General features: G+C 43.8%; 1 protein-coding gene and 1 long non-coding RNA gene across 2 annotated transcripts; both read right to left on the bottom strand.

Annotated features, from left to right (window-relative positions):
• Positions 1-252: 252 nt before the first annotated feature.
• On the bottom strand, positions 253-4,782 carry LOC142406680 (uncharacterized). Its single transcript, XR_012774663.1, has 3 exons — positions 4,736-4,782; positions 1,779-1,967; positions 253-929 (listed from the first exon to the last, which is right to left on the bottom strand). It is a non-coding gene; the product is annotated as an uncharacterized LOC142406680 (long non-coding RNA).
• A 7,791-nt stretch (positions 4,783-12,573) lies between these two features.
• Positions 12,574-21,381, bottom strand: LOC142405805 (transmembrane protein 14C-like). Its single transcript, XM_075493844.1, has 5 exons — positions 21,294-21,381; positions 20,983-21,066; positions 18,465-18,566; positions 15,609-15,696; positions 12,574-15,420 (listed from the first exon to the last, which is right to left on the bottom strand). The coding sequence occupies exons 2-5, from the start codon at positions 21,056-21,058 to the stop codon at positions 15,363-15,365; spliced, it is 324 nt and encodes a 107-aa protein (XP_075349959.1). The 5' UTR covers positions 21,059-21,066; positions 21,294-21,381; the 3' UTR covers positions 12,574-15,362.
• Between the last annotated feature and the right edge of the window lie 939 nt (positions 21,382-22,320).

Genomic DNA, 22,320 nt, shown 5'->3' with positions numbered 1-22,320 from the left:
GAATGGGGAGAGGTGAGTTACAATCTCCATTTCCAAATTCAGCTCATTCTGTCCCACAGCCAGATTCCACTGTAGCTACATTGGGTTAACGTTTGGGGTCAGCCTTGGTAGCAATGTATATATAGTAATTCAGCTGGAAATCTAAAATGTGATCAGACCTGGTGAAAGCAAGCTTATTGGTATTTATTTTTCATTAAGTGCGTGACCTGAACAAAGCCACCTTTACTTTTTTCCCCACATCACCTTTTGTTTAAGTTTATAGCGCGTTACAGTGACTCCACCATGATGCACCCATCATAACATCTTACGATCATGAAGAAAGAAATTGTATTTGATTTTGTCACCTGAATTTCATTTATTGCCAGAGACAGATTGCTGGCGCTTCTGCACTTTGTTGTAGGCTTATATGAGAAAGCAAATTGAGATGAGGAAAACGAGGGGTCAGGATTTTCATCTGCAGCCATATTTCTAGAGTACTTTATCATTTATAAAAATTCACTCCAGTCAAAAAGTAGATTATTTTTACCTATTGATACAATTGGTAATTCTTGTATTTCAGAAGTGTAAAGGAAAACGCCCATCGTAGATATATATTCTGCTCACATGCATTGCAAGGACATGGATCAAAGAGTAGGGAAAGGGTCAGGGAAACAGACGATGGATTTGGGCACGTAGAGCAACAGGAGGCATATTTTCTCTGCGCCCAGCGCTCTGGGTGAGCAAGGGACATGGGTTTTGTTTTGGAGCCTGCCTGCCGCACAACTGAGGCACAGCCATTTTGGCCCAAATCCGAAGGTGAGGAGCCGCAGCACCCTGCAGGTACCCTCCAGCAGGGTCAGTGGGGTTTAGTTAGGGGTTGCCGGATCCGGCAGCCCGAGAGAGCAGAGGCCACCGCAGCTCCACTCCCCCAGGTCCAACCTGTAGCACAGCTGAGAATATATTCCCAGTAGGCACACAGACAAACACAGGTATGTATACAGCACGTATATACATCGATACACACAGCCAGCCGCATAGATCAATACAGAAACACTCAGCATTCACGCAAACACATGCAGCACCAACAGCCTTGTCCTGTTCCCTTCTCAGCCTGATCAGGGTGAAGATCTATTGGGGGGCGGAAACAAATGTATGAACACAATGTGGATCCCTCCGGTAGCTGCCCATAGACACTCAGCCTGCCCAGCAGCTGGCACTGGATCCTCTCACCTCCAGTTGCCTCCTGTGCAGATACACACACACACACACACACACATACAGACGACTCCCAGCAGACCCCGGTTGGCCAGGACCCCTTGGGTCACCAGCACCTCCAGCTTCCCGATGCACAGGAGACACATGCGCGCCCAGCCCAGACTTACGGCCACTTCCATACCAGGTTCCCTGGCCACTTACCCTTCCAGCCAGCTAGTCCAGCTCAATATTTGCTCCTCATCACACACCAACATACACACCAAGACTGGCTCCAGTTGCCCTGGCATACACACCCAGACTGGCTCCAGTTGCTGGCACCATGGATGCCCAGGTGCCTGGGACCCCCAGTCCCACTCCAGCAGCTGGCACTTGCACCCCGTTCACACAGGCACAAACTGATAGGGAGTGCCTCACCCAGGAAAAAAGAGTTTGACAAGGAGACAGGACAGACTGCGCTGGTCAGGAGCAGACAAGTGTCCTGGACAGCCCCTGCTTACCCATGACCTGTCCCTTTTAAACCCTTATCCCTCTATTTTGCCACGCTTGATCCTCCCCAGACCACCTCAATCCCTCCCTGTCCTCACCTTTGCTTCCTCCCCAAAACCTCCTGTAATAAGTCTTGTGCGATGCCAAGATGCTCATCCCCAGCACCTCAGGCAGGGACCCCCTCAGTCTGTGAGACGTCCTGGAGACAGCCTGGGAAGGAGCCAGGGCAGGGAGTTTTTCAGGTTCCCCCACCTGCGTATGTGGAGATGAGCCTTTTATCACATAACCTAACAGGGCAGAGAGACCAAAGGGTCAGAAATATGAGGGGAGAGGGAAAGGGATAAGGTATTCTGGAGGCGGCACCAATAAAACAGGGAAGAGCCCTCTAGGCTGCGGTGATGAAGTTTTCAGCCTCACAGCCTCCTCCAGTAGCTAAGGGGAGGCAATGCAGCCTGTGGTAATGAAGTCTAACACTCACAACTGCAGAATTCCCAGGCAGCCAGGGAATGTACTTCACTGTGCTGCACCATTTTCCTTTCGGTCCCCAGCCAGGACTCTCTCCATTCACCAGACTAGAAATGTTCCCTCCCTCCAGGGTTCAGTACCTCAACATTTTGCCAGCTTCTCACAAAAGCGTCCCTGACAAACACCCGCAGAAATGAACAGCAGAGCATTGTAAATAAATGCTGTATAGCCCTATTCCCTCCTCTGAGACTGCCTTACAGGAAAGTTAAGGCTTGCACAAAAAAAAGGCATCTTTCCCCAACACACCATGATCATAGCAATTCCCTTTCCAAAGGCCAATTCTTTCAGCTCAGGCCTTCTCAAGCATCCCCTTGGACACACTCAGGCTCAAAATTGTGCTTCACTCTTCCTGGATCTGGAAATAAATGCATTAACAACAATTTCAAAATCAGTCAGTAAAGATTTGAACTCCAGGCTGGGGTTTCCATCCCCTGGGTCTCTGCAGGGTGAAAGACCTCTGGGCAAGGATCCGTACAGCACCAAGCACATTGGCACTTCCATCTGTGCTAGGAGCTCTAGGCCCTACTGTGGTTTGATAACAGTAACACTAGAGCAACAGAAAATTATATCCTAGCACTATAAAATCACTCTTCTTTATATAAATGTGTTGATAATCCTCAAAGCCTATCTAGTCTTTTCTCTAGTTCTTCCATCAGCGAGAGGACTAACAAAGCCTGGTTCCTAGCATTCCCCGTGCCCTCTTATGCAATGCCTTCCTGTGCCCTCACACCCCCCTCTAGATCCCACCAAAATGTTCTGCCCCTTCTCTGTCTCTACCCTCCCACCAGGAGACTACACATGGTGTGACTGGGCAGGGGCCATGAGAATGGTGCTTGGGGGGTCAGCAGATGTCAAACAGACTCTGATGAATTTTCCCTCTAGGCCTCTATTCTGCTAATGGTTTTCAAAAATCTTAAAGAACTGAAGCTGCTGAAACTTTTACCTTTCTGGGAAACTGAGCCGAAGGTTACAGAAAGTTCAAAACTTTTGGCAGAAAGGGGAGTAGCTGGATGGACATGGCATGACTATATGAACCTCAGTTCTTTGGGAAACCAGATAATAAAAAATACTGACTTTCCAGAAGAGGCTATGAGAATATTCCTCCAAGAAGATGACATTTCTTAAAATTTGGTCCAAACCCTCCGTAGGAGACAGGCTGTACAAAGGGATAGGAAAGCTCCTCTGGCATAGTAAAGACCACAGCTGGTGCCTAACAGGTACAAAGGGCTGGAGAAGGTGCAACCAATGCAGGATGGCACTTGTGTCATTCTCAGCTGGCCCCCCAATCCCTGCAAACTGCAAGTAGCCAACATGCCTTAAAGCAGCTCTGAAACCTCTTTAACTATGTGGGGCGAACAGCCACGCTGCCCCCTCTCCTGGCTCTGCCGTGGGCACACATGAGCGCAGTCGGAAACTTCAGCCTAAAATTACTGATGACTTGTCCTGTCAGTCTCGCTCATAAACCGAAGCCATGCAGAGCCTCATTTCCCATGCAGAGGGAATTCCTGGGGATTAGGAAGCTTTCCTGACAGAGAGGAAAAGGGACGTTGACTCTGAGATCTCAAGATCCCAGCCTGCTCCAGTTTACACCCCTTCACTCAGCGTGGTTGGGTGGAGGGTGCTTCGGACCCCCTTGTCTTCAGGGAGAAGATCCCGTAAGTTCATCCCCTTTAAAAAACAATTGTGAGTGGATTAGTGAATATTAGTTTACCCGGGCATGGTCGTTAAACTAAGCCTGAATCAGTGTTGCCTCCAGAGGCACGTAAAAGAAAGCTTATTGCTTCAGTTTTCTCATCTTCCATAAATTTCAGAGCAAACTCAGGAGAAATTAACGCAAAAATATCTTCTCCTTACCTTGTCCTCTGTAGGGAAATACTTGGGTTTCTGAGAGGGTTTTTGGCAAGATCTGCAAATAGATTCACTGCCAACCACAGTCAGATCTCTCTGTTGAAAAGCGAAAAACTAAAGACAGAAGGACAGAAACTCGGGTGGGTCAGTTGGCACAGCATGCCTCAGGTCAGCAACGCTTAGCCCTGCCACACCTCAGGATAATCTTCTCAGAAACCTTCATCCAGAGCAACATCTTCACAGCACTTCAGATGTTCCACTCTTCCTTTTTTTTTTTTTTTTAGTTTACCACCTGTCTTTTAATTTTTTCCCTTGCTCCCGAGGATGCCACACAATCCTATTTCCCCTCAGATTTGATGGAAACAGGGGCATACCCCATCTTCACATTTTCTGGATTAAGTGGAAGTGCAGCACCCGGCACTAGGCAGGGCATGGCAACACAGGATTCACTCTACCTCTGGGCAATGCCACAGCTGAATTTAAATGTTCAGCTGCGTATGAAATAATGTTTGATAAAGAATGAGACGCTAATGAAGACAGCATGTCTCTGAACGAGCACAAATCTTGCATGGTGTTGCCATCTTGGATTTTAAACCAAGATGTGAATTAAAGATTTGAATGAGGTCAACTGCAGTGACCCAGCTAAACAAGATGCAATTAATAGCAGGCTGACCTCTCTTACCCTTCTTCCCCCAAACCTCCTTTTCTTCTGTGTACACTTACTGCTCCTGGGGCAAAAAAGAAAAGCAGAGATTAGCACTAATTAGATTTTACTTAACATGGTTGTTTAAATAGTTAACTCTTCTCTTTCCCGCTGCGTTTTTAACATATCCACCACACTGTGTTTATGGTTGATAGGGAAGGATTTGACTGCTTTTAACATCCTCTTTTAGCAGGTCTTGTGCTCCGTCATTACAGAGAATGCTGTCTAAAGCAAGCCGAGTGTCTATAGGTGACACCATACAGTTAATGCTCACATGCAAGGAATACTCCTGAGGAAAGTCCTGATCCTGAAGGGCATCCTGTGGGATATAGTCTATAAAGCAAATATGTCTAACAAATTCTATAGTTATTTTCTGCCTCTGTGCAACACACCGTTCCCTAGAAAGCTGATACTCTGATTGTTGACAGCTAAGAGGAACAGAAATAATTGCAGGCTGCTGCCACCTCTGTCTCAGAAAGTCTATAGCCTTTTACCATTGACTATCAGGAGTATTTGCTTGCTTGACAGTATGGGAATGGGATATACAGAAATAAATGTGTCATGGTTTAACCCCAGCCGGCAACTAAGCCCCACACAGCCGCTCGCTCACTCCCCCCCCGGTGGGATGGGGGAGAGAATCAGAAGAGTAAAAGTGAGAAAACTCGTGGGTTGAGATAAAGACAGTTTAATAGGTAAAGCAAAAGCCACGCACGCAAGCAAAGCAAAACAAGGAATTCATTCACTGCGTCCTGTCGGCAGGCAGGTGTTCAGCCATCTCCAGGAAAGCAGGGCTCCATCACACGTAACGGTTACTTGGGAAGACAAACGCCATCACTCCAAATGTCCCCCCCTTCCTTCTTCTTCCCCAGCTGTATATGCTGAGCATGATGTCCTATGGTATGGGATATCCCTTTGGTCAGTCGGGGTCTGCTGTCCTGGCTGTGTCCCCTCCCAGCTTCTTGTGCACCCCCAGCCTCCTCGCTGGTGGGGTGGGGTGAGGAGCAGAAAAGGCCTTGACTCTGTGTGAGCACTGCTCAGCGGTAATGAAAACATCCCTGTGTTATCAACACTGTTTCCAGCACAAAGCCAAACCATAGCCCCATACTAGCTACTGTGAAGACAATTAACTCTCCCCCAGCCAAAACCAGCAGACAGATAGGTAGTTTAGCAGCCAGTTCCTCAGGCAGCACAGAGAGTCCCTGATCAACACAGACCCAACTTCAGCTACATCCTTCTCACAGCCAGGTCTGCATTGAACACAGACATTCATGCATGTGCACAGCAACAGACAGTACCATGAATGCACAAGAATTTTATTTGCACTGTTTTTAAGCGTTTTGTTTGCTTATGTATGTTTTTGGTATTTATCAGTGGATATAACATTTTGTGCTGGTTTTGGCTGGGATAGAGTTAATTTTCCTCATAGTAGCTAGCATGGGGCTATGGTTTGGATTTGTGCTGGAAACAGTGTTGATAACACAGGGATGTTTTCGTTACTGCTGAGCAAGGCTTACACAGAGTCAAGGCCTTTTCTGCTCCTCACCCCACCCCACCAGCGAGGAGGCTGGGGGTGCACAAGAAGCTGGGAGGGGACACGGCTGGGACAGCTGACCCCAACTGACCAAAGGGATATCCCATACCATACGTCATCATGCTCAGCATATAAAGCTGGGGGAAGAAGAAGGAAGGGGGTGACATTTGGAGTGATGGTGTTTGTCTTCCCAAGTAACCGTTACGTGTGATGGAGCCGTGCCTTCCTGGAGATGGCTGAACACCTGCCTGCCCATGGGAAGTAGTGAATGAATTCCTTGTTTTGGTTTGCTTGCGTGCGCGGCTTTTGCTTTACCTGTTAAACTGTCTTTATCTCAACCCAGGAGTTTTCTCACTTTTACTTTTCCGATTCTCTCCCTCATCCCACCGGGGTGGGGGAGTGAGCGAGCGGCTGTGTGGTGCCTAGCTGCCGGCTGGGGTTAAACCACAATGCCGTCTTTCACATAAATAAACAAATTTATATAAAAATAAATTTATATAGATGATATTTATAAGAGTAAGTTGAACAGAGAGTCCTTATTGTCTGGCAGGGATGAGACAGCAGCGGCACATGGAGGAGAAAACCTGGCAACAGCCCCTCAGCCGATGTAAATGCTGCAGGGATGGCAGGTGAGGTAGTGTCTGGGAACTGAAGGTGTTGCTGGGTATAGGATAAATGCAATGCAAGGGGGAGCGTCTAGCACACTGCTAAACACCAGGGATGTGTAGCTACCCAGAGAACCAAAAAGATAATTTTCCAAACAGCTTTATGGATTAGGTTACTTTCAGAGGATTTTAGGATTGTGACTCTGTGCCCATTGTCATGATTCTTGGGTTCTTACCCCCCATCACAAAAAAATTCCCCTACCTCCCATTTCTGTTTTGAAAACAGAACTTGGGTAAGTGGACCAACTTCACTCTCCCCTCAGAACATCTTAGGTCTTGTCACGACCCCACAGACCAGCAGGAATCTCAGCGGAGGGAAATTTCAGTCTAGAATTTAAAAGCGTTTACTTTGCCCCTGCTGCTTTTCATCTATTTTCTCTCCTCCTGGTGTGTATTTTTCTGCCCTGCTGGCTGTGGTGCTGCATACTAATAGAGCAGTACTTGGCCCATCCCCAGAGGAAGTTGCGTGCAGGTTTATCGACGAACAGAGGAGGGAGAAGGAATTTCAGCACATCGAATAAATCTCCTACCGATGGGATGCCTTCAGGTAACAGCAGATAATTTGATTCCAGCCATTTCCTATTGTTATACCACTGCTGAAAGAGCACGACCTCCAAAGAAACATATACAACATCCTCTCCCTGATTATATATATATACTGCAACAGCTTACAAAACTATAATGTTTGTGCGTTTCTTAAAAGTGCCTGAAGAAGGAGGCCTGTCTTGCTAAATCCCCTCCGCTCGTGATTCAGGCTGACTGAACCTGCAGATTTTGTTTCATGCTGTGAACACGCACATGAGAAAGGCTGGGCTGATCTTCCAGTAAGGATAGGAAGTGATTTCCTTCAGGGCGTAGGAAGAGTGGCAGGAGGTTTTTATTTTCATTCTTCATGGGATTATTATCAGCTCCGTAGCAGCACTAGTTTGGGATTGCATAGCATGCTTGGCGAGAGAAGCCTTTTGCCCCACGACCATTTCCTTTCGTTCCTCAGGCCAGTGCGAAGGTAATAAAGAAGCGGTCACTCATATTCGGCTGAGTGAGCAAAGGAGCATATTTGGCGTTCCAGGTCAGATAACTACAAGTGGGTAAACCCCAAATTAGAAGCAGGTAAGCACTGTTTATTGTTATTTATCCCTGCCTCCATCTCTCGGGGTGGGGTGCCTTTCTCCCCCGGCTGCCAGCTTGCCGGGTGCAGCGGCAGCCGCATCGGAGCAGCACTGCCGCCCTCTCTCGGCTCTGCGCGCTGGAGAGCCCCTCCAAACCCTCCGCGGTTGCAGCCCAGGCAGCCACCAACACACAAACGAGGGGGAAAAAAAGACAAAAAAAAGAAAAAAAGGGGGGAAAAAAGAGGAAAAAGGGAGAAAAAAGGAGGAAAAAAGGGGGGGGGGAAGGGGGAAAAAGGGGGAGGGAAAAGGGGAAAAAAGGGGGGAAAAGGGAGAAAAAGGCGGAAAAAGGGGGGAAGGGGGGAAAGGGGAAAAGGGAGAAAAGGGGGAAAAGGGGGAAAAGAAAAAAGAAAAAGGAAAAGGGGGAAAAAAAGGGAAAAGAAGAAGAGAGAGAGTGTGTTCTTCACTGAGGGGGTGGTCAAGCACTGGAACAAGCTCCCAGGGAAGCGGTCATGGCCCCAAGCGTGTCAGTGTTCAATAAGCATCTGTACAACACTCATAGATACATGGTTTCACTTTTAGATTGCCCTGTGTGGAGTCAGGAGTGGGACTCGATGATCCTCATGGGTCCCTTCCAACTCAGGATATTCTATGACTCTTAAGTATTAGTACTAAACCTCAATTCAACTTAGTTGTAATACTTGCAGGAGAGGATCTCAAAATACTGTGCAAATGCTAACATTTAATGAAATGATAGAAGGGAAAGAGACATTTGTCCTACCATAATTTTTCTCATTAGATACTTATTTTCTAAAAGAGCATCACATTAAAATAAGGACAGACTGTATTAGCTACCAGCAATAAAACAGTATCAGACCTACCAATTCTTGCTTCTGGGGCGGGGAACACGTTATGCCACACGCTGTATAAGAGAGCAACGTAAAAGACAGACAGGGAAAGGATACAGAAAACATTATCTCCATTTCACAGGTTCAGAAGAGAGGCACAAGAAGATTAAAAGGAACACCCAAAGTCACTTGTGCACTGGACTGAGCTGGGGATATGGCACTAAGCCATAAGCATTTTGATCTGCTCCAGCGTGGCATTTCAAGGAAGCAGGAGAGATGTGTGCAGATGTCTCTGTGCCATTACTGACGCAACATTTTGCCATTTTTACTTGTAAGGATTCTGGAGGAACAAAGACTTTCCTCCTCCTGTCATAACTGCCTGGAGGTTCTCCTGACCTTTTTTTCCCCTCCCATTTTTCCAGGCGATTAAATTGTGCAGTCAGAAAGCATGACTATAATGCCAAGAAGCCACCAATTTTAACACCACAAAAGGATAATTGCGTAATACTTCAGGCCATATTAGTTTCAGCACGGACTGACCCTCAGCCGGGGATGACAGAGTGCCAACAGCTCCCAGCACAATGACTGACAGAACTGGGACACGGCAAATTGCACTTTCGAGGCCTGCAGCAGAACAAGAGCTAGGGGATACGCTTTGCATTAAAAACAGTTATGTACTGTATTCTTAGAACAAGGGATTAAGTAGGACAGCCCATGACTACCTCCCTTCTACACCATTTCACTTGAAACATTTTCCATCCTCCTCTCATTCTTCTTCTTTGCTAGTCTGTCAAAGACAGTCGTCTGTACTACTAGTGTAATGTTATATTCTTACACTATACTACAGATTCATACTAAATTAAAGAGATTGTGCTACCTGCGAAATGTCACATTAATTGAAAGAAGAGCTTAGAGTGTGACATCTATCGATGGGTGAGTAAAAAGGTTGCTTTTCCTCCCCTCAACTCAACACTGCAATTGAACCTCAGTACAGTATTGCTGTATTAGAGGTCTCTGTGCTGTGTCTGTAAAGATTCAGAGTCGAGGCACCCAAGTGCGCAAGATTTTGACAGCCCCCCAAATCTTTGCTCGCATCTCCACTGGCTGGTTTGTAACATTCCCAGCCTGTACATGCCTGGTGCTGCCCCAGTGTGAGCAACTGGGGCACCACAGGTAAGATCCTGAATGGGAAAGAACCTAGGGTTAGCCAGAAGTACACATACAGCATAGGTGAAATTTAGGTTGTCCCCATGGGTTTTCCACCTGGGCAGAGAGGAATCTGGGTTCCATTTCTCAGCTTCAGGATGTTTCTGTATTTTTGCCAGTTACTATTTAGCTTTAAAAGAAGAAAAAAAAAAAATAGTTGCTCCTGTTCCCACAGGTCCCAAGAACTTTGCACTCTCTTCTTTGCTGCAGTGTGGCTTCCCCAGGCATTATTCCCCGCTGTGGGATATCCCATGGCCCGAGGCACAGAGCCCTCTCCTGGGACGAGCCCCTCCTTGAACCCATCCAGAGTGGGAACTGAAGGGAGCCCAATATCTCTCATTTTCCAGGACTTATTGTAACCAACCGCTATTACAAAGACAGGTACGCCTATACATCCCCCTTATCTCCACCCAGCTTCCACCAGGCACTGTAGATGTGACAGCAACATGTGGAATAGAGGCCCTGCATCTTCACTCTGGGAAATGAGGATTTGCTAACCCGAACTCTCTTCTTCTATCGTTACTATAATGTATTTGAGTTCTGGAGGCATGATTAAACTCTGAGTTGTTGAATCCTAGTGACCCAGTCTGTGTATTGTAAAACTAGTTTCCTGTTCCTGTGCCTTCTTAAAAAATCAGTACTCATTTCAGCTCCTGCTGACAGCTGATACTGTAAGTAATATTAAACTAACATTTTTATTTTCAGAGTGGGCTTTGAACAGAGTAGTCTTAATTTAAGAATTATTTTAACAGTTCATTTCCTAAAAATAAATAACTAAATCACTCTTTCCAAACATTACATCCATATGCAAGCTGACTCACAGCATGAGGTTTCAATGAAGCCATGGCATGGCTGCAGTGAAGTCAATGCAAAAGTAATAATCTCAATTTACATAGAGACCACCCTCAGTGGAAAAAAAACACCAAAACCTATACAATAAAATAGGAATGAAAACTTGTAGGATTATCTAACAGGCAGTCTGGAGAAAGGAAAAAGGATATTAATGTCTTTAATTCTTGAATGGCTCTAGAAAATTCTATCAGCAGGGATGGAATTTTCTATGCAATTACATAGGGGGATTTAAAATATATAAAGGTAATTACAAAACTTCTGTTGGATTTTGCTTACAGCATGGTCAAAAGAGACACTAATTTCACTAAGACTAGAATTTCAGACATGCTTTCACATGTTTTTAGTGTTGCTCCCTGCAGATCCATCCTGTACAGATCAGGTTATTTACAGATTAAGGGCCTGGAAACAAGAAAGGTTACAATATGAAATATGTTCAAAACCCTGAAATTAATTTTATAACTTTTGCTAAGAGAATTAGTAACACACAGCACAATTGGCCCAACATCTATAGATCTGCTTGTAATTACTACTTTCTACTATGACAACTTTCAGTCTACTACCATATGTGTTTCCATTGATTCACAACAGAAACGTCACTCTGGCTCAATACTGTTAAATGCCATTTTCAGAACAGGAAATACGAGCTTTGAAGTGTTCCAATGAAATGAAACAATTATGTATTTTAGTATTTGCTTTATGCAGTTTGAGAGAATTGGTACAAATTCCTTTAAGTACTACAAATAGGGAAGTACTGTGCATAAGACATAAATTAATATAAACCTGCTTTGCCATAATTATATGTTATGCAGTTGATAAAGTTTTTATATAATCAATGGCATAGAGGTCCCAGAGTAAAATCTTAAATAGTCATTACATAAAATATCACTTTAAAATACGAGTTACACACCATAAGAATCCTAGTTTATCAATAATCATGTATCACTAAAGCGTAAGTTGATAAAGGATTTTCTTTCATACATTTCTTGCCTCTTCCTTCCATCACAGTGCTAAGCCCACGTTAGCTGTGCCTGCACTAATAATGCAGGGAGACTGAGTGCAGGAGAAGCAATCAAGATTGGCGCATCAGCAAAGGCACCAGATGCCACTGGTGCCTCTTCCACACTAGTCCTCAGGCACCACAGCAGAACCACGCACTCTCCCAGCTCCAAGGTTTCCTAGTAAAGACAGACTTGAAGAGGCACAGCCACTTCCCTAAGTGATAAAAACAAAATGCTGATACATTCTATTGTCAAGTAAGCCTGTAAGATCAGAATTACATACTGTTAATGTTAAGCTACTTTATTCTGGTTATACAGTCCTTTGGACAGATCACATTCAACTGTTCATTTAGCCTAGCACAGATCTCGCTTAATTAATCCACAGAGTAAGTTCCTTTCCAACAATTGTTTTAATACAGTGTTAATGAAGGCCCCTAATTTAATCTTCTGCCCCTCCATTTGAAAAGTGATTTTGAAATATCACCGAAAGACAGCACGCGGATAACAGTTCACTGCAAAGACTTCCACTCAGAACAAGAAGGTAAAAAAAACCAAACAACCAACCAAACCCTACCCCCATACACACAGAAAGGATGCAAAAACATGCCAAATAAAGGTTTGTAACAGATTTTACTTGTAGAAAAGCAACATTTTAGCATCATTTCACAATAAAAAGGTAAGATCCGTTTGGTGTTATACAGACATGGTGTATGAACTCAGAATGCAACAGGTAAAGGATACGGTATGAAAGGTATGAGATACACATTATATTTAGCCAATTATATTTAGCTAATTATAATTAGCCAATTAGTTATATTTAGCCAATTATATTTAGCTATTATTTTGGAACGCTAAGAAAGAACATCGACCCCTGGGCATAGTCTTCATCGATTTAGCCAAAGCCTTCGACACAGTGAGTCATTATCATGTCATAGCCGTTCTTAGGCAGAAGGGTGTGGACGATCACATTATCAACTTGATTAAAAATCTGTATCATAACATCAATACCCATATTGATCTGAAGAATGAACAATCGGAACCCACCGGGATTCAAATAGGCGTGAAACAGGGCGATCCAATGTCCCCAACTCTATTTAACTTATCTGTGGACCCCCTACTGTGTAAATTGGAGGAGGAGGGTAATGGATTCCAACACTGCTCGAAAAACATAACAACTATGGCATTCGCAGACGATTTGGTACGGCTAAGTGGATCATGGGAAGTAATGCAGAAAAACATTGAAATTCTGGAGGTCCTTTGTGATCTAACTGGCCTCAAAACACAAGGGGAGAAGTGCCACGGCTTTTTCATCCAGCCAACAAAAGACTCTACACAATCAATGACTGTCATCCATGGACAGTTAACAGCACCCCCCTTAATATGATTGAACCCGGTAGTTCCGAGAAGTACCTGGGTCTACATATTGACCCATGGACCGGAATATCAAAACCAGAACTACTGCAAGAAGTAAACAGATGGCTACAACGAATTGGGGAAACTACATTAAAGCCATACCAGAAGGTGGACATCTTAAAATGGTATGCTATTCCGTGATTGATCTACTTGGCAGACCAAGCCGATGTGAAAGCAACGTACCTAGAGATCCTTGACTTAGCAATTCGAGCAGCAGTCAAGGAATAGTTACATCTTCCAACAAGTACTTGCGATGCCACCCTATATTCCAGCACTCGGGATGGAGGTCTAGGTATTACCAGGCTTTCGGGCTTGATTCCCAGTGTGCAGTCTCGAAGACTACACAGAATTGTGCAGTCTTCAGATGAAACAAGATAAGTAGCTCGACAAGAAGACATTGAGAAGGAATTTGAAAGGCTGTAGACTGCAGCAGGAGGCGACAAGGACAAAATTCTACCTATATGGGACCTGAGAGCAGTCATGGTGATATCAGAGGGACCAGGCGGCAAGAAACAGGACTCGGAACGGGAGCTGCCCACTCCAAAGGTCATCTTTCTGAAACCCCGCAATTGGCGAAGACAAGAATTTTTAAATTGGACCAAGCTGGCTTCCCAGGGCTGTGGCATTTCCAACTTTGAGGATGATAAAATCAGTAACAGCTGGCTGGAATTCTATAGGGGCATTCCCTACACAAAGCTCATTACCGCATTACAACTGAGGGCTAATGTCTACCCTACAAGAGAATTCTTAGCGAGGGGAAGACAGGGAACCCAGATTAAAGTGTGCCAACGTTGCCTAGTGGAAACCAAGACCTGTGCACATATAATTGGATATTGTCCCGCAGTACAAGAAGCCAGGATAAAAAGACATAAGCGGATATGTGAATTCTTGATGGTAGAGGCCAAAAAGAAAGAGTGGACAGTATTTCAAGAGCTGCACATACAAGATGAACAGAATGAGTTATACAAACCAGATTTGTTTTTTGCGAAAGAAAACCAAGCTATAGTGGTGGACATTACAGTAAGATATGAAAGTAAGTTAACATCATTGGCTGATGCAGTGGCGGCGAAGGTCGGAAAGTATCAACATCTAAAAGGCCATATCCAAGAGCTAACGAAAGCTATGAACGTCAAATTTATGGGATTTCCGCTAGGGGCGCACAGAAAATGGTACTCTGGGAATTATGAATTACTAAAAGAACTTGGACTCTCTTCTTCCAGACAAAACAAAGTCGCTCAGTGCCTATCAAACCGAGCGTTGTTTTCTTCAGTTGCGATCGTACACAAGTTCGTCAGCAAAACTAGAACCCTTGTAAGATTCACATGACTCACTTGTTAATTGTATTCCTTCACGAACTGTTAATAAACCGATTGTTCTTTTAACTACCCAGGCAGGAGGGACCCCCGGGAGGTGCCACCAGAACTACAGGTGCCAACAGGCTGCTGAGGGCGACAAAAGCTTGTGACAGGGTGCTAATAATATGTAGGGAAATATGGGACTCGGGGTCATGACGCGTCATCAGCCCCGCCTAAAGATGCTAATCACCAGCCTTTAGCCAGGTAGAGGGGCCACCTTTACTTAACCCGGAAAAGAAACATATATATACTATATATGTTTGCTAAATAGCCAATTAGTCCTGGTGCCTCTTTGTGGATACTTTCTTAATTACAGGTCCTCTCTGCTTCATACACGTCAGCAGTATATTTTGGAAAATAAAAACTGGAAGTGTCAAAGTACACTGAAATGTGTCTGGAAAAATCAAGCCCAGGACCAATTTCTCACTACACAATAATAGTTCTACCAGATCATTGAAACAAATGGCACCTTGTATGTAAACTATCTGTCTCATCATTCTACTCCCCTTTATATAAAAAAAAAGGAAAAAATTTGTCTTGATATAGAAAATTGTTCCATCTTCTTGCTTCTGCATTCATGCAACTTCATTATCAGGTTTTCTTATCCAGATATTAAACTGTACAATGAACAGTTACTGATCGTGGGGCTTTTCCGCCATCTTCAGTGCTAATCTTCCAACCATTAGCAAACTGTATACAGGGAAAAACACAGAATTAAACAATAATAATAATTTGTCGATTCATTTTCAAATACTTCCCATGTAACTGGTGCATAGAAACAAAAAAGATACACAAAATATGATTCACTCCATCTCAGTTTAATTAAGCAAATAAGAAATCACACATAGGAGGTTAAAAAAAAGTATATTGTGTTGTACCTGACACCAGAAATTAGCCCTGCAGGCATGAATTTTCCAGAGTTGTAAAATCTTGTTCCCATGACAGCAGTCAGTGTTCCAGCTGTAACTGAAATGAGAGATTATACAGTCCAGTCAGAGATGCATGTGTGTGAGAGAGATGCTACAATTCAAAACTAACAGAACAGAGAGAAGTAGTAGCATCAAGTAAAAAGTGAAACAGCATTATTTCATGTGATGGACTAAAAGAGTCAAACTGTGTAAACTTTGGAATGCGTCAGTATGTGAAAAGTAAATATTCTAAATCAAGTTCTAGCAGATTGTGCAGAAGCCTATGGAGTGCACTAACTCCTCAAATTTGTCAAAATGTGCTGCTTTGGAAACTGGAAATAGTCTATGCCACAGCGCTCTGGAACTGACTCCCTCCCTGTGCACAGGCAAATCACTAAAACTGTGCACATAATTCCCCCACTCTTGTAAAAGGGAGATAGCATTTTCTTGTCTAACTTGTAGTAATGGTCTGAGAATTCAGTAATTTATGTTTGCAAAAGACTTTGAAAGGGAAAAGTGCTAAGCATTACCCATCCCTTTCAGCCCTGGACCACCTTCTACTAAAATCAGAGAGTTAAAGCTATCCACCCTGACCACTTGACATAGAGACAAGAGTCAGGTAGTTTCACTGAGCCAGTAAAATAGAAAGGACAATCCCTGGAACACTGTACCTCAAAGAAAGATGGAATACCAAGAAAACTATATGGAAAACATACTGATTAAATCCTCAGCCTTAGCATGCATCTGCTACCCAGTGGTAACAGCTACACATTAACATTCCATTAACAGTTCCAACCACTCTTATTTTCTACCATTGCTTCTATGTGATGGCTGGTCCTGCAGAACCCAGCTCATCTTCAATCCTTGTGATGGCATCCTTCCTCCCTAACACCACCCTAAATATTGTCCTTAACATCTAACAGTCTCCTATAAGTGGATATGTAGAAGACTGGGACCACAGTCTAATACACAAGAAAGAACTACAATACTTCTGTATTCAAATACCTCAAGCTCTAGTCAGTAGCCAGTCTTCAAAATACACACACCTCACTAAATGTAATGTCATCCTAGACAGCAGTAGAACACACCTTCTCCAAAAACTTTAAAGCATGAAAAGGAGGAGGCAAAGACTCCATATGCTACTGAATTATAGAAATGTATCTGTCTCTCACATTTGGGAAAATACTTTGCCTCACTCCTGTTAAGCTTGCTGTATTTGCAGTTTATTCCAGTTATTTAGGCTTGACCATGCACGGCTTTTGACCTATCCAGTAGATGTGAAAGTGGACTGCACTGTAGACAATGCTGAAGTGGAGAGAAATGCTGGGCCTTCTCCTTTCACTTCTGACTTTCACATATCAAAGAGCTGGATGGTATGTCACCGCTTCAGTGAACAAATGCTATAGTCCGTGGCAGCTCTTTAAGCACTGACTAAGCACTGACGCTCTGCAGTTATCTTCTCAAAGTCAGAGAGAAGGGAAGCTCCAGTTCTGAGAAGGAAGAAGAAACTGCATTACTGAAGCTTGCTTCTCTGTTAAATCTCCCCAGGCATGCAACACCTTTTTATTTCCACATATTTGTCATATATAAAAATAAACCCATCGCAGTCTCTGCCATTTTCAGCGATAATAAAATAACCTGCTAGGGGTATGGGCAGTCTGCAGGGGAATCACGCTTCCTGAAATGCTCCAGCCTCCTGCAGGATGCTGAAGGTAGGATCCAGCCGAAAAGAGGACACACAGTGGTCAGACATCCATTTACTAGCTCTTCCCTTGCACTATGATCCTTCGAACACACTAGTAGGAAACAGGTGCATGGTGGCAGCCACCAATTCAGCTAAGCCTGGAGACTGAAACATAGCTAGTGCTAGAGGACTGTCACGCACTGATGTCTTCTACAGATCAGGAGAGGAGAGGATACTACTAACACAGATACTGGCCAAAGGATTACACAAAATACATGCTCACAAGCATCTGAGATACAGCAGCCTAACAAGCGTCAGGCATCAGCTGAGCTGCAAGAACTATCTACATATATTTTCTCAGCCCCTTTCAATTGCAAGGTACCCCAACTTTTTAGTGAATGCAAAAAGTTCAAGTCATGTTATTTTGCAACTGGCATGAGCTTTAGGCACACACAGGTTAGAGTGATAGATGATAATTGTCCTAACTTGATCACAACCCTGAGCTCTATAAGGTAAAGGGCAGAAAGACAAAAATTGCATTTTGGAGATTCACACCATACTACATACAAGTTTTTAAAACACAAAATGCTTATCTGATTTTTTTTTTTGCTGAAGGATGTGAAATAATGGTATTTGGTTTGACTATTTTTTTTAAATCACTTAAGTTTCACTTTATCCTAGCACGCATTTTCCTTCACAACCTGTAGGTTTTTTGATGTTCAGAAGACAAACTCTAATGATAAATAACAGATATTTTCCCCTCCTGTTGTAGAAAAGGAACAAAAATGTAAGTCTGAACTATCACCCAAAACACTTTATACTTCTTGCAAAAGGGATGCAGGCATGTAGTGAGAAATCACTGAGCAAGTTTTAAGACAAGTAGTTTTTAATATGCATTCTCAATACATTCTTTAAAAAAATAATTAAGTAATGCTAACAGCTCACATTCCAGGGAGAGGAGTGGAGTTTGGCCACTAATGGAGATTTTTCACTAAAAGAACAAGTTTAAAGATTGGGTTGAAACTAGATTTATAACACCATCAGTTTAACTCTTCTGCAAAGACTTTTAGGTACTCATTTTAAGTATCCAGTTATTTTAGGGTAAATATAATCCCTTCTAAGTAAAATTTTAAATTACTTACTCAGAGAAATCCAAACATTATTTGGATTCTGTGAGAGCTGATAGGCACCCAGTCCAGCCAAACTCCCAAAGAATAGGCCAGCAGCTAGTGATGGGACACTACCTGAATAAGTAAAAGATAATGCATTTATTAGAAGCTCAGAAATAAACTTACTCATCAACTTATCTGTTTTGTAAAACACCAACAATAACAAAAAAAAAAGGTGGGCATTCATTGTTATAAAGCAGATTAGAGAGGGTTTTTTTCTTTTAAGATATTAAGACCATGCCAATCTGCACCAAGAAACATGTTCAAATACTCTTACAGAAGATACAAATAGCATTAGTATTTAATTCTTTAACAGCAAAGCCATTAATATATTTATGATGGAAAGAACAGCGAGAAAAGCAAAAGAATCAGTGTTTTCTTTGTGCAAACTGAAGCATGTTGTTTCAACACAGTAATATCAGAATTTCTTGAGAGGCAGTAAAGTAGATGGATTAAACAGTAAGGGTTTAAGATGAGAAAAAGGGACCCGTGGACTGAACCGGGCAGGAGGGCATTCAGACAAACAAAAAAGTTGCCAAAGAAGAGAGCAGAGTCGAATAAGAGAGGTCATATCTCTTAAGTACACCTCAGATCTGATCCAAAGGTAACTGCAAACTTTGGAAGAAGGTTCCCTGGACTCGCCTAAACTTTGGATCAAGTCCTCAGTATAAATGATAATCCCAAGCTACCAGAAGATAAAGGATACCACATCCAAATTGGTGATTTACAGATTACATCAAGTAATGAAGCAGCATGACCACTGTAAGTGGTGAATGCCCTCAATAAGGTTAATGGAGAATTGAGGACTTAATGCTACTGAGCGTGGTTCTTTATATATTCCATTTTTCAGGTCACCTTTAAAGGACTCGAGATTGCAAAGCTAAGCTGATAAAGATCTCCTCTCAATGTTACAGGAGGATCGGATATTGCTACCAGAAAGTAATCATTTTTCAGCCATCAACAAGGCATCTGTAACATTGCTTCAGATCCTGCTTTTGGTATAAAAAGCAAGAGATAAAGATGATAGAAAGCACCCGATGTTCTTGTACATGCAAGGAAAAGATGCACACTCTAGTAAGTGGCTGCTCTGGACAGAATACAGTTTAGCAACCAACATGTGGTAGCTACAATCTTTTGCACAAGCCTGGGAACCCACAAATGGCCATCATATCCTTGAATTTTAGCTCAAGGCATTGTTTAAGCAGCTATGACACATACACTTATTAGGACAACCACACCACCTCTGGCTCAGGAAGTTCCTAAGTCTCAAAACACTGGGACCCAGAGAACTTAGTAAATGAAGAGACAAAATAAATAAATCAGTCTTTGCTTGCCCTGTTCTCATATGCTTCCCAATGCACCTACTGCTGACGACTGCCTGTATGGGTAAACAGACCTGGTTGTAAAAGAACAGATCACCATCCTAGCTCTATGGATGAAAGTTCCATTTTCTTTTGGTTTCTCCAAGTTATTAGTAGGGATACAATAGTGGGGTTTTTTCCTCCCTACAAATCACTATACAAGTTCCTGTTCCCCCTTCAAAAATCCTGCGACCTGGATTCCCTTGCCTCACCATGACCATGTCCTCCCATCTGGGACCAGAGGATAAGAAAGACACCTACCATTTCATAATGGCTTCAGAGAAATACAGATGCAATTAGTTATTCAAGTTCTCAGTATTGTCCCTCCTGCCCTAAATTCCACTCACAGCCCAAAGGATAAATCAAGCGAATAGAAAGCAGATTGGAATAGGCATTAGCATCTATGTAGTCAAATGCACTGGTAAGATTCTTACTGACTTTGGCAACGCACCTTCATATCACAGACACTAAGATGGCTTAGGGATTTTCGAAGCTGAAAGAGACAGTATTGCAGCAGGGATGAATCTGCAGTTCTGTCCACAGGAGGGCAAACTCAGAAAAAGGTCAGGAAATGAAAGCAGTAGGTCAGAGGGTAAGCTTATGATGCAGAGCCCAGAAAAGGAACAAGCTTAAGGACTGATTTGCATTGTTCAGCTCTACTTGGAGCAAGGATCTTTCTGAAAACTCTCTGCAGCTTGCAGTATACTGGTACAATCAAACATTAAAATGAGAATAAATCGCTAAGAAAAAAAAAAAAGGGGATTTATGTAGTTTGAAAATACAGAACATTTATAGAATGCTTATATTTAAAACAGCAGGGGAAAAGCCTTTCTGAGGCAAACTTATGTCATTTCACCCAAAGAGCACACAGCAGAGGCAGGATACCAGCATCCACCAGAAAGGAGATCGTGAGCTTATCAACCCAAAGCACCAGCTCTAGCCAAAAAGCACCACACCCCAACAGCAGCAAGTTAACAGCACATGGCACAAAGTGATAAACTTTACATCTGCGTGGACTTCGAGATAGGAGGCTTTCGTAAAAAGCCTCCCAGCTCACATAAAGTTATTGGGGGGCGGGGGGGGAGCGGGGAAGGGAGCGAAGCAGATGCAAGCGCCTTCCCGCACCGTACCTGCTTTTGCATAGCCAATGAGTCCTCCTGATGCCACCAGGGCAGCGTAGCCAAAGCCGAGCCAGTCCACTGCCATGCTGAAAACTAGAAGAGAAATTGGGGTGAGGGTCGGTATCTCTTAATTTTTTAGGGGAGGGGAAAAACCAGCGTTTTGCCCCAGGGAGCTTTTCCACGAGCAAGGCCAGCCTAAAGCCTAAGCCCTAAACCGAGTGCAAGAGATGAAAATCGATTTATTGGGAATGCAGCCCTGGGGGCGGCGGGGGGGACTTCAGGGTCAGCCCCGCCGCGGAAGGTACACAGCGGCCGCTCACCTGCCCAGCGCTGCGCTCCACAGTAGCCCGGGGCGGAGCAGGCTACGGAAGGGGAGGCGAGGGAGCAACGCACCGCCCAAAACTTCCCTTTTCCGGCTGAGGGAAGGGGGAAAAAAAAAACCCAATAGGCAGGGTAGGGTGCATCCCGCAGCCCGAGGCTGCGGCGGAGAAAGGGTTGGTGCCTTTCCACCTACCTGCAGAGCTGCGGGTAATTCCCCCGGCCCCGGCGGGGGGGTATCAAGGATGTCCGAGCAAGCCCGGGTGCCTACAAATGAGGAGAGACTTCAGTGCAGACGAGGTTTTGTGCTTCTTCAGTGAGGGGCAAAACTCCCTCGTAACTGCATTCGTGTGCACCCAATCCGTCCTAGTCCTGTACCAGAAGTGGGGGTATGTGGTACAGCTGAGAATTTGGGGTTGGGTTTTGGTGTGGTATGAGCTACAACTCTGGGCAGCCTACAGGCCGCTTCTAGCTTGGATCAGTAATTTCAGTATAGCCCTTTTGTGAAGATGTAGAGAATTTCTATAATCTTCAAATTCCAAGCACAGCTAGTGCAACAGAAAAAGGAGTCTTCTGCTGTAGAAGTTATGCAACAGTGGGAGATGGAAAACATCTTGTAAAGAAAATGTTCTGCATTTTTTTTAATCTGGAAAAAAACGTAGAGAGATGTTTATAACTGTCTACAAAGATAAACTGTTTCTTTTTTCAAGTGCTGAAACTGGTTTTCTTCACAGAAATGGTGCTGCATGATTTATTCCAGTTGGCTACGCACTTACCTCCTTTGGACATTTAACCATTATAGAAAAGAGCCCTCCTCCAGCCAGGTCCTTGAACTGAGGGGCTTCAGTTCCCCTTCATAACAGAAGGCACAAAACATCAGAGGCCTGTGCTTTCTCCAAAATGCAGCTTTCTCTAGCTGCATTTCAAATTTTCCCATCTTTATGAATTAGCCTAATGGTCAGAAAGTCAAGAGCAGTTCAATTCCCTTGTTGGCCCAAGTGGTTTAAATAGAGATCTCCTGTCTCCCTG

This window comes from Mycteria americana, chromosome 2 (genome assembly GCF_035582795.1).
Source record: "Mycteria americana isolate JAX WOST 10 ecotype Jacksonville Zoo and Gardens chromosome 2, USCA_MyAme_1.0, whole genome shotgun sequence".
In the NCBI taxonomy this organism is placed as follows: Eukaryota; Metazoa; Chordata; class Aves; order Ciconiiformes; family Ciconiidae; genus Mycteria; species Mycteria americana.
Note: the sequence above shows the minus strand (reverse complement) of the source record. Positions and strands in the feature narration are given on the sequence as shown.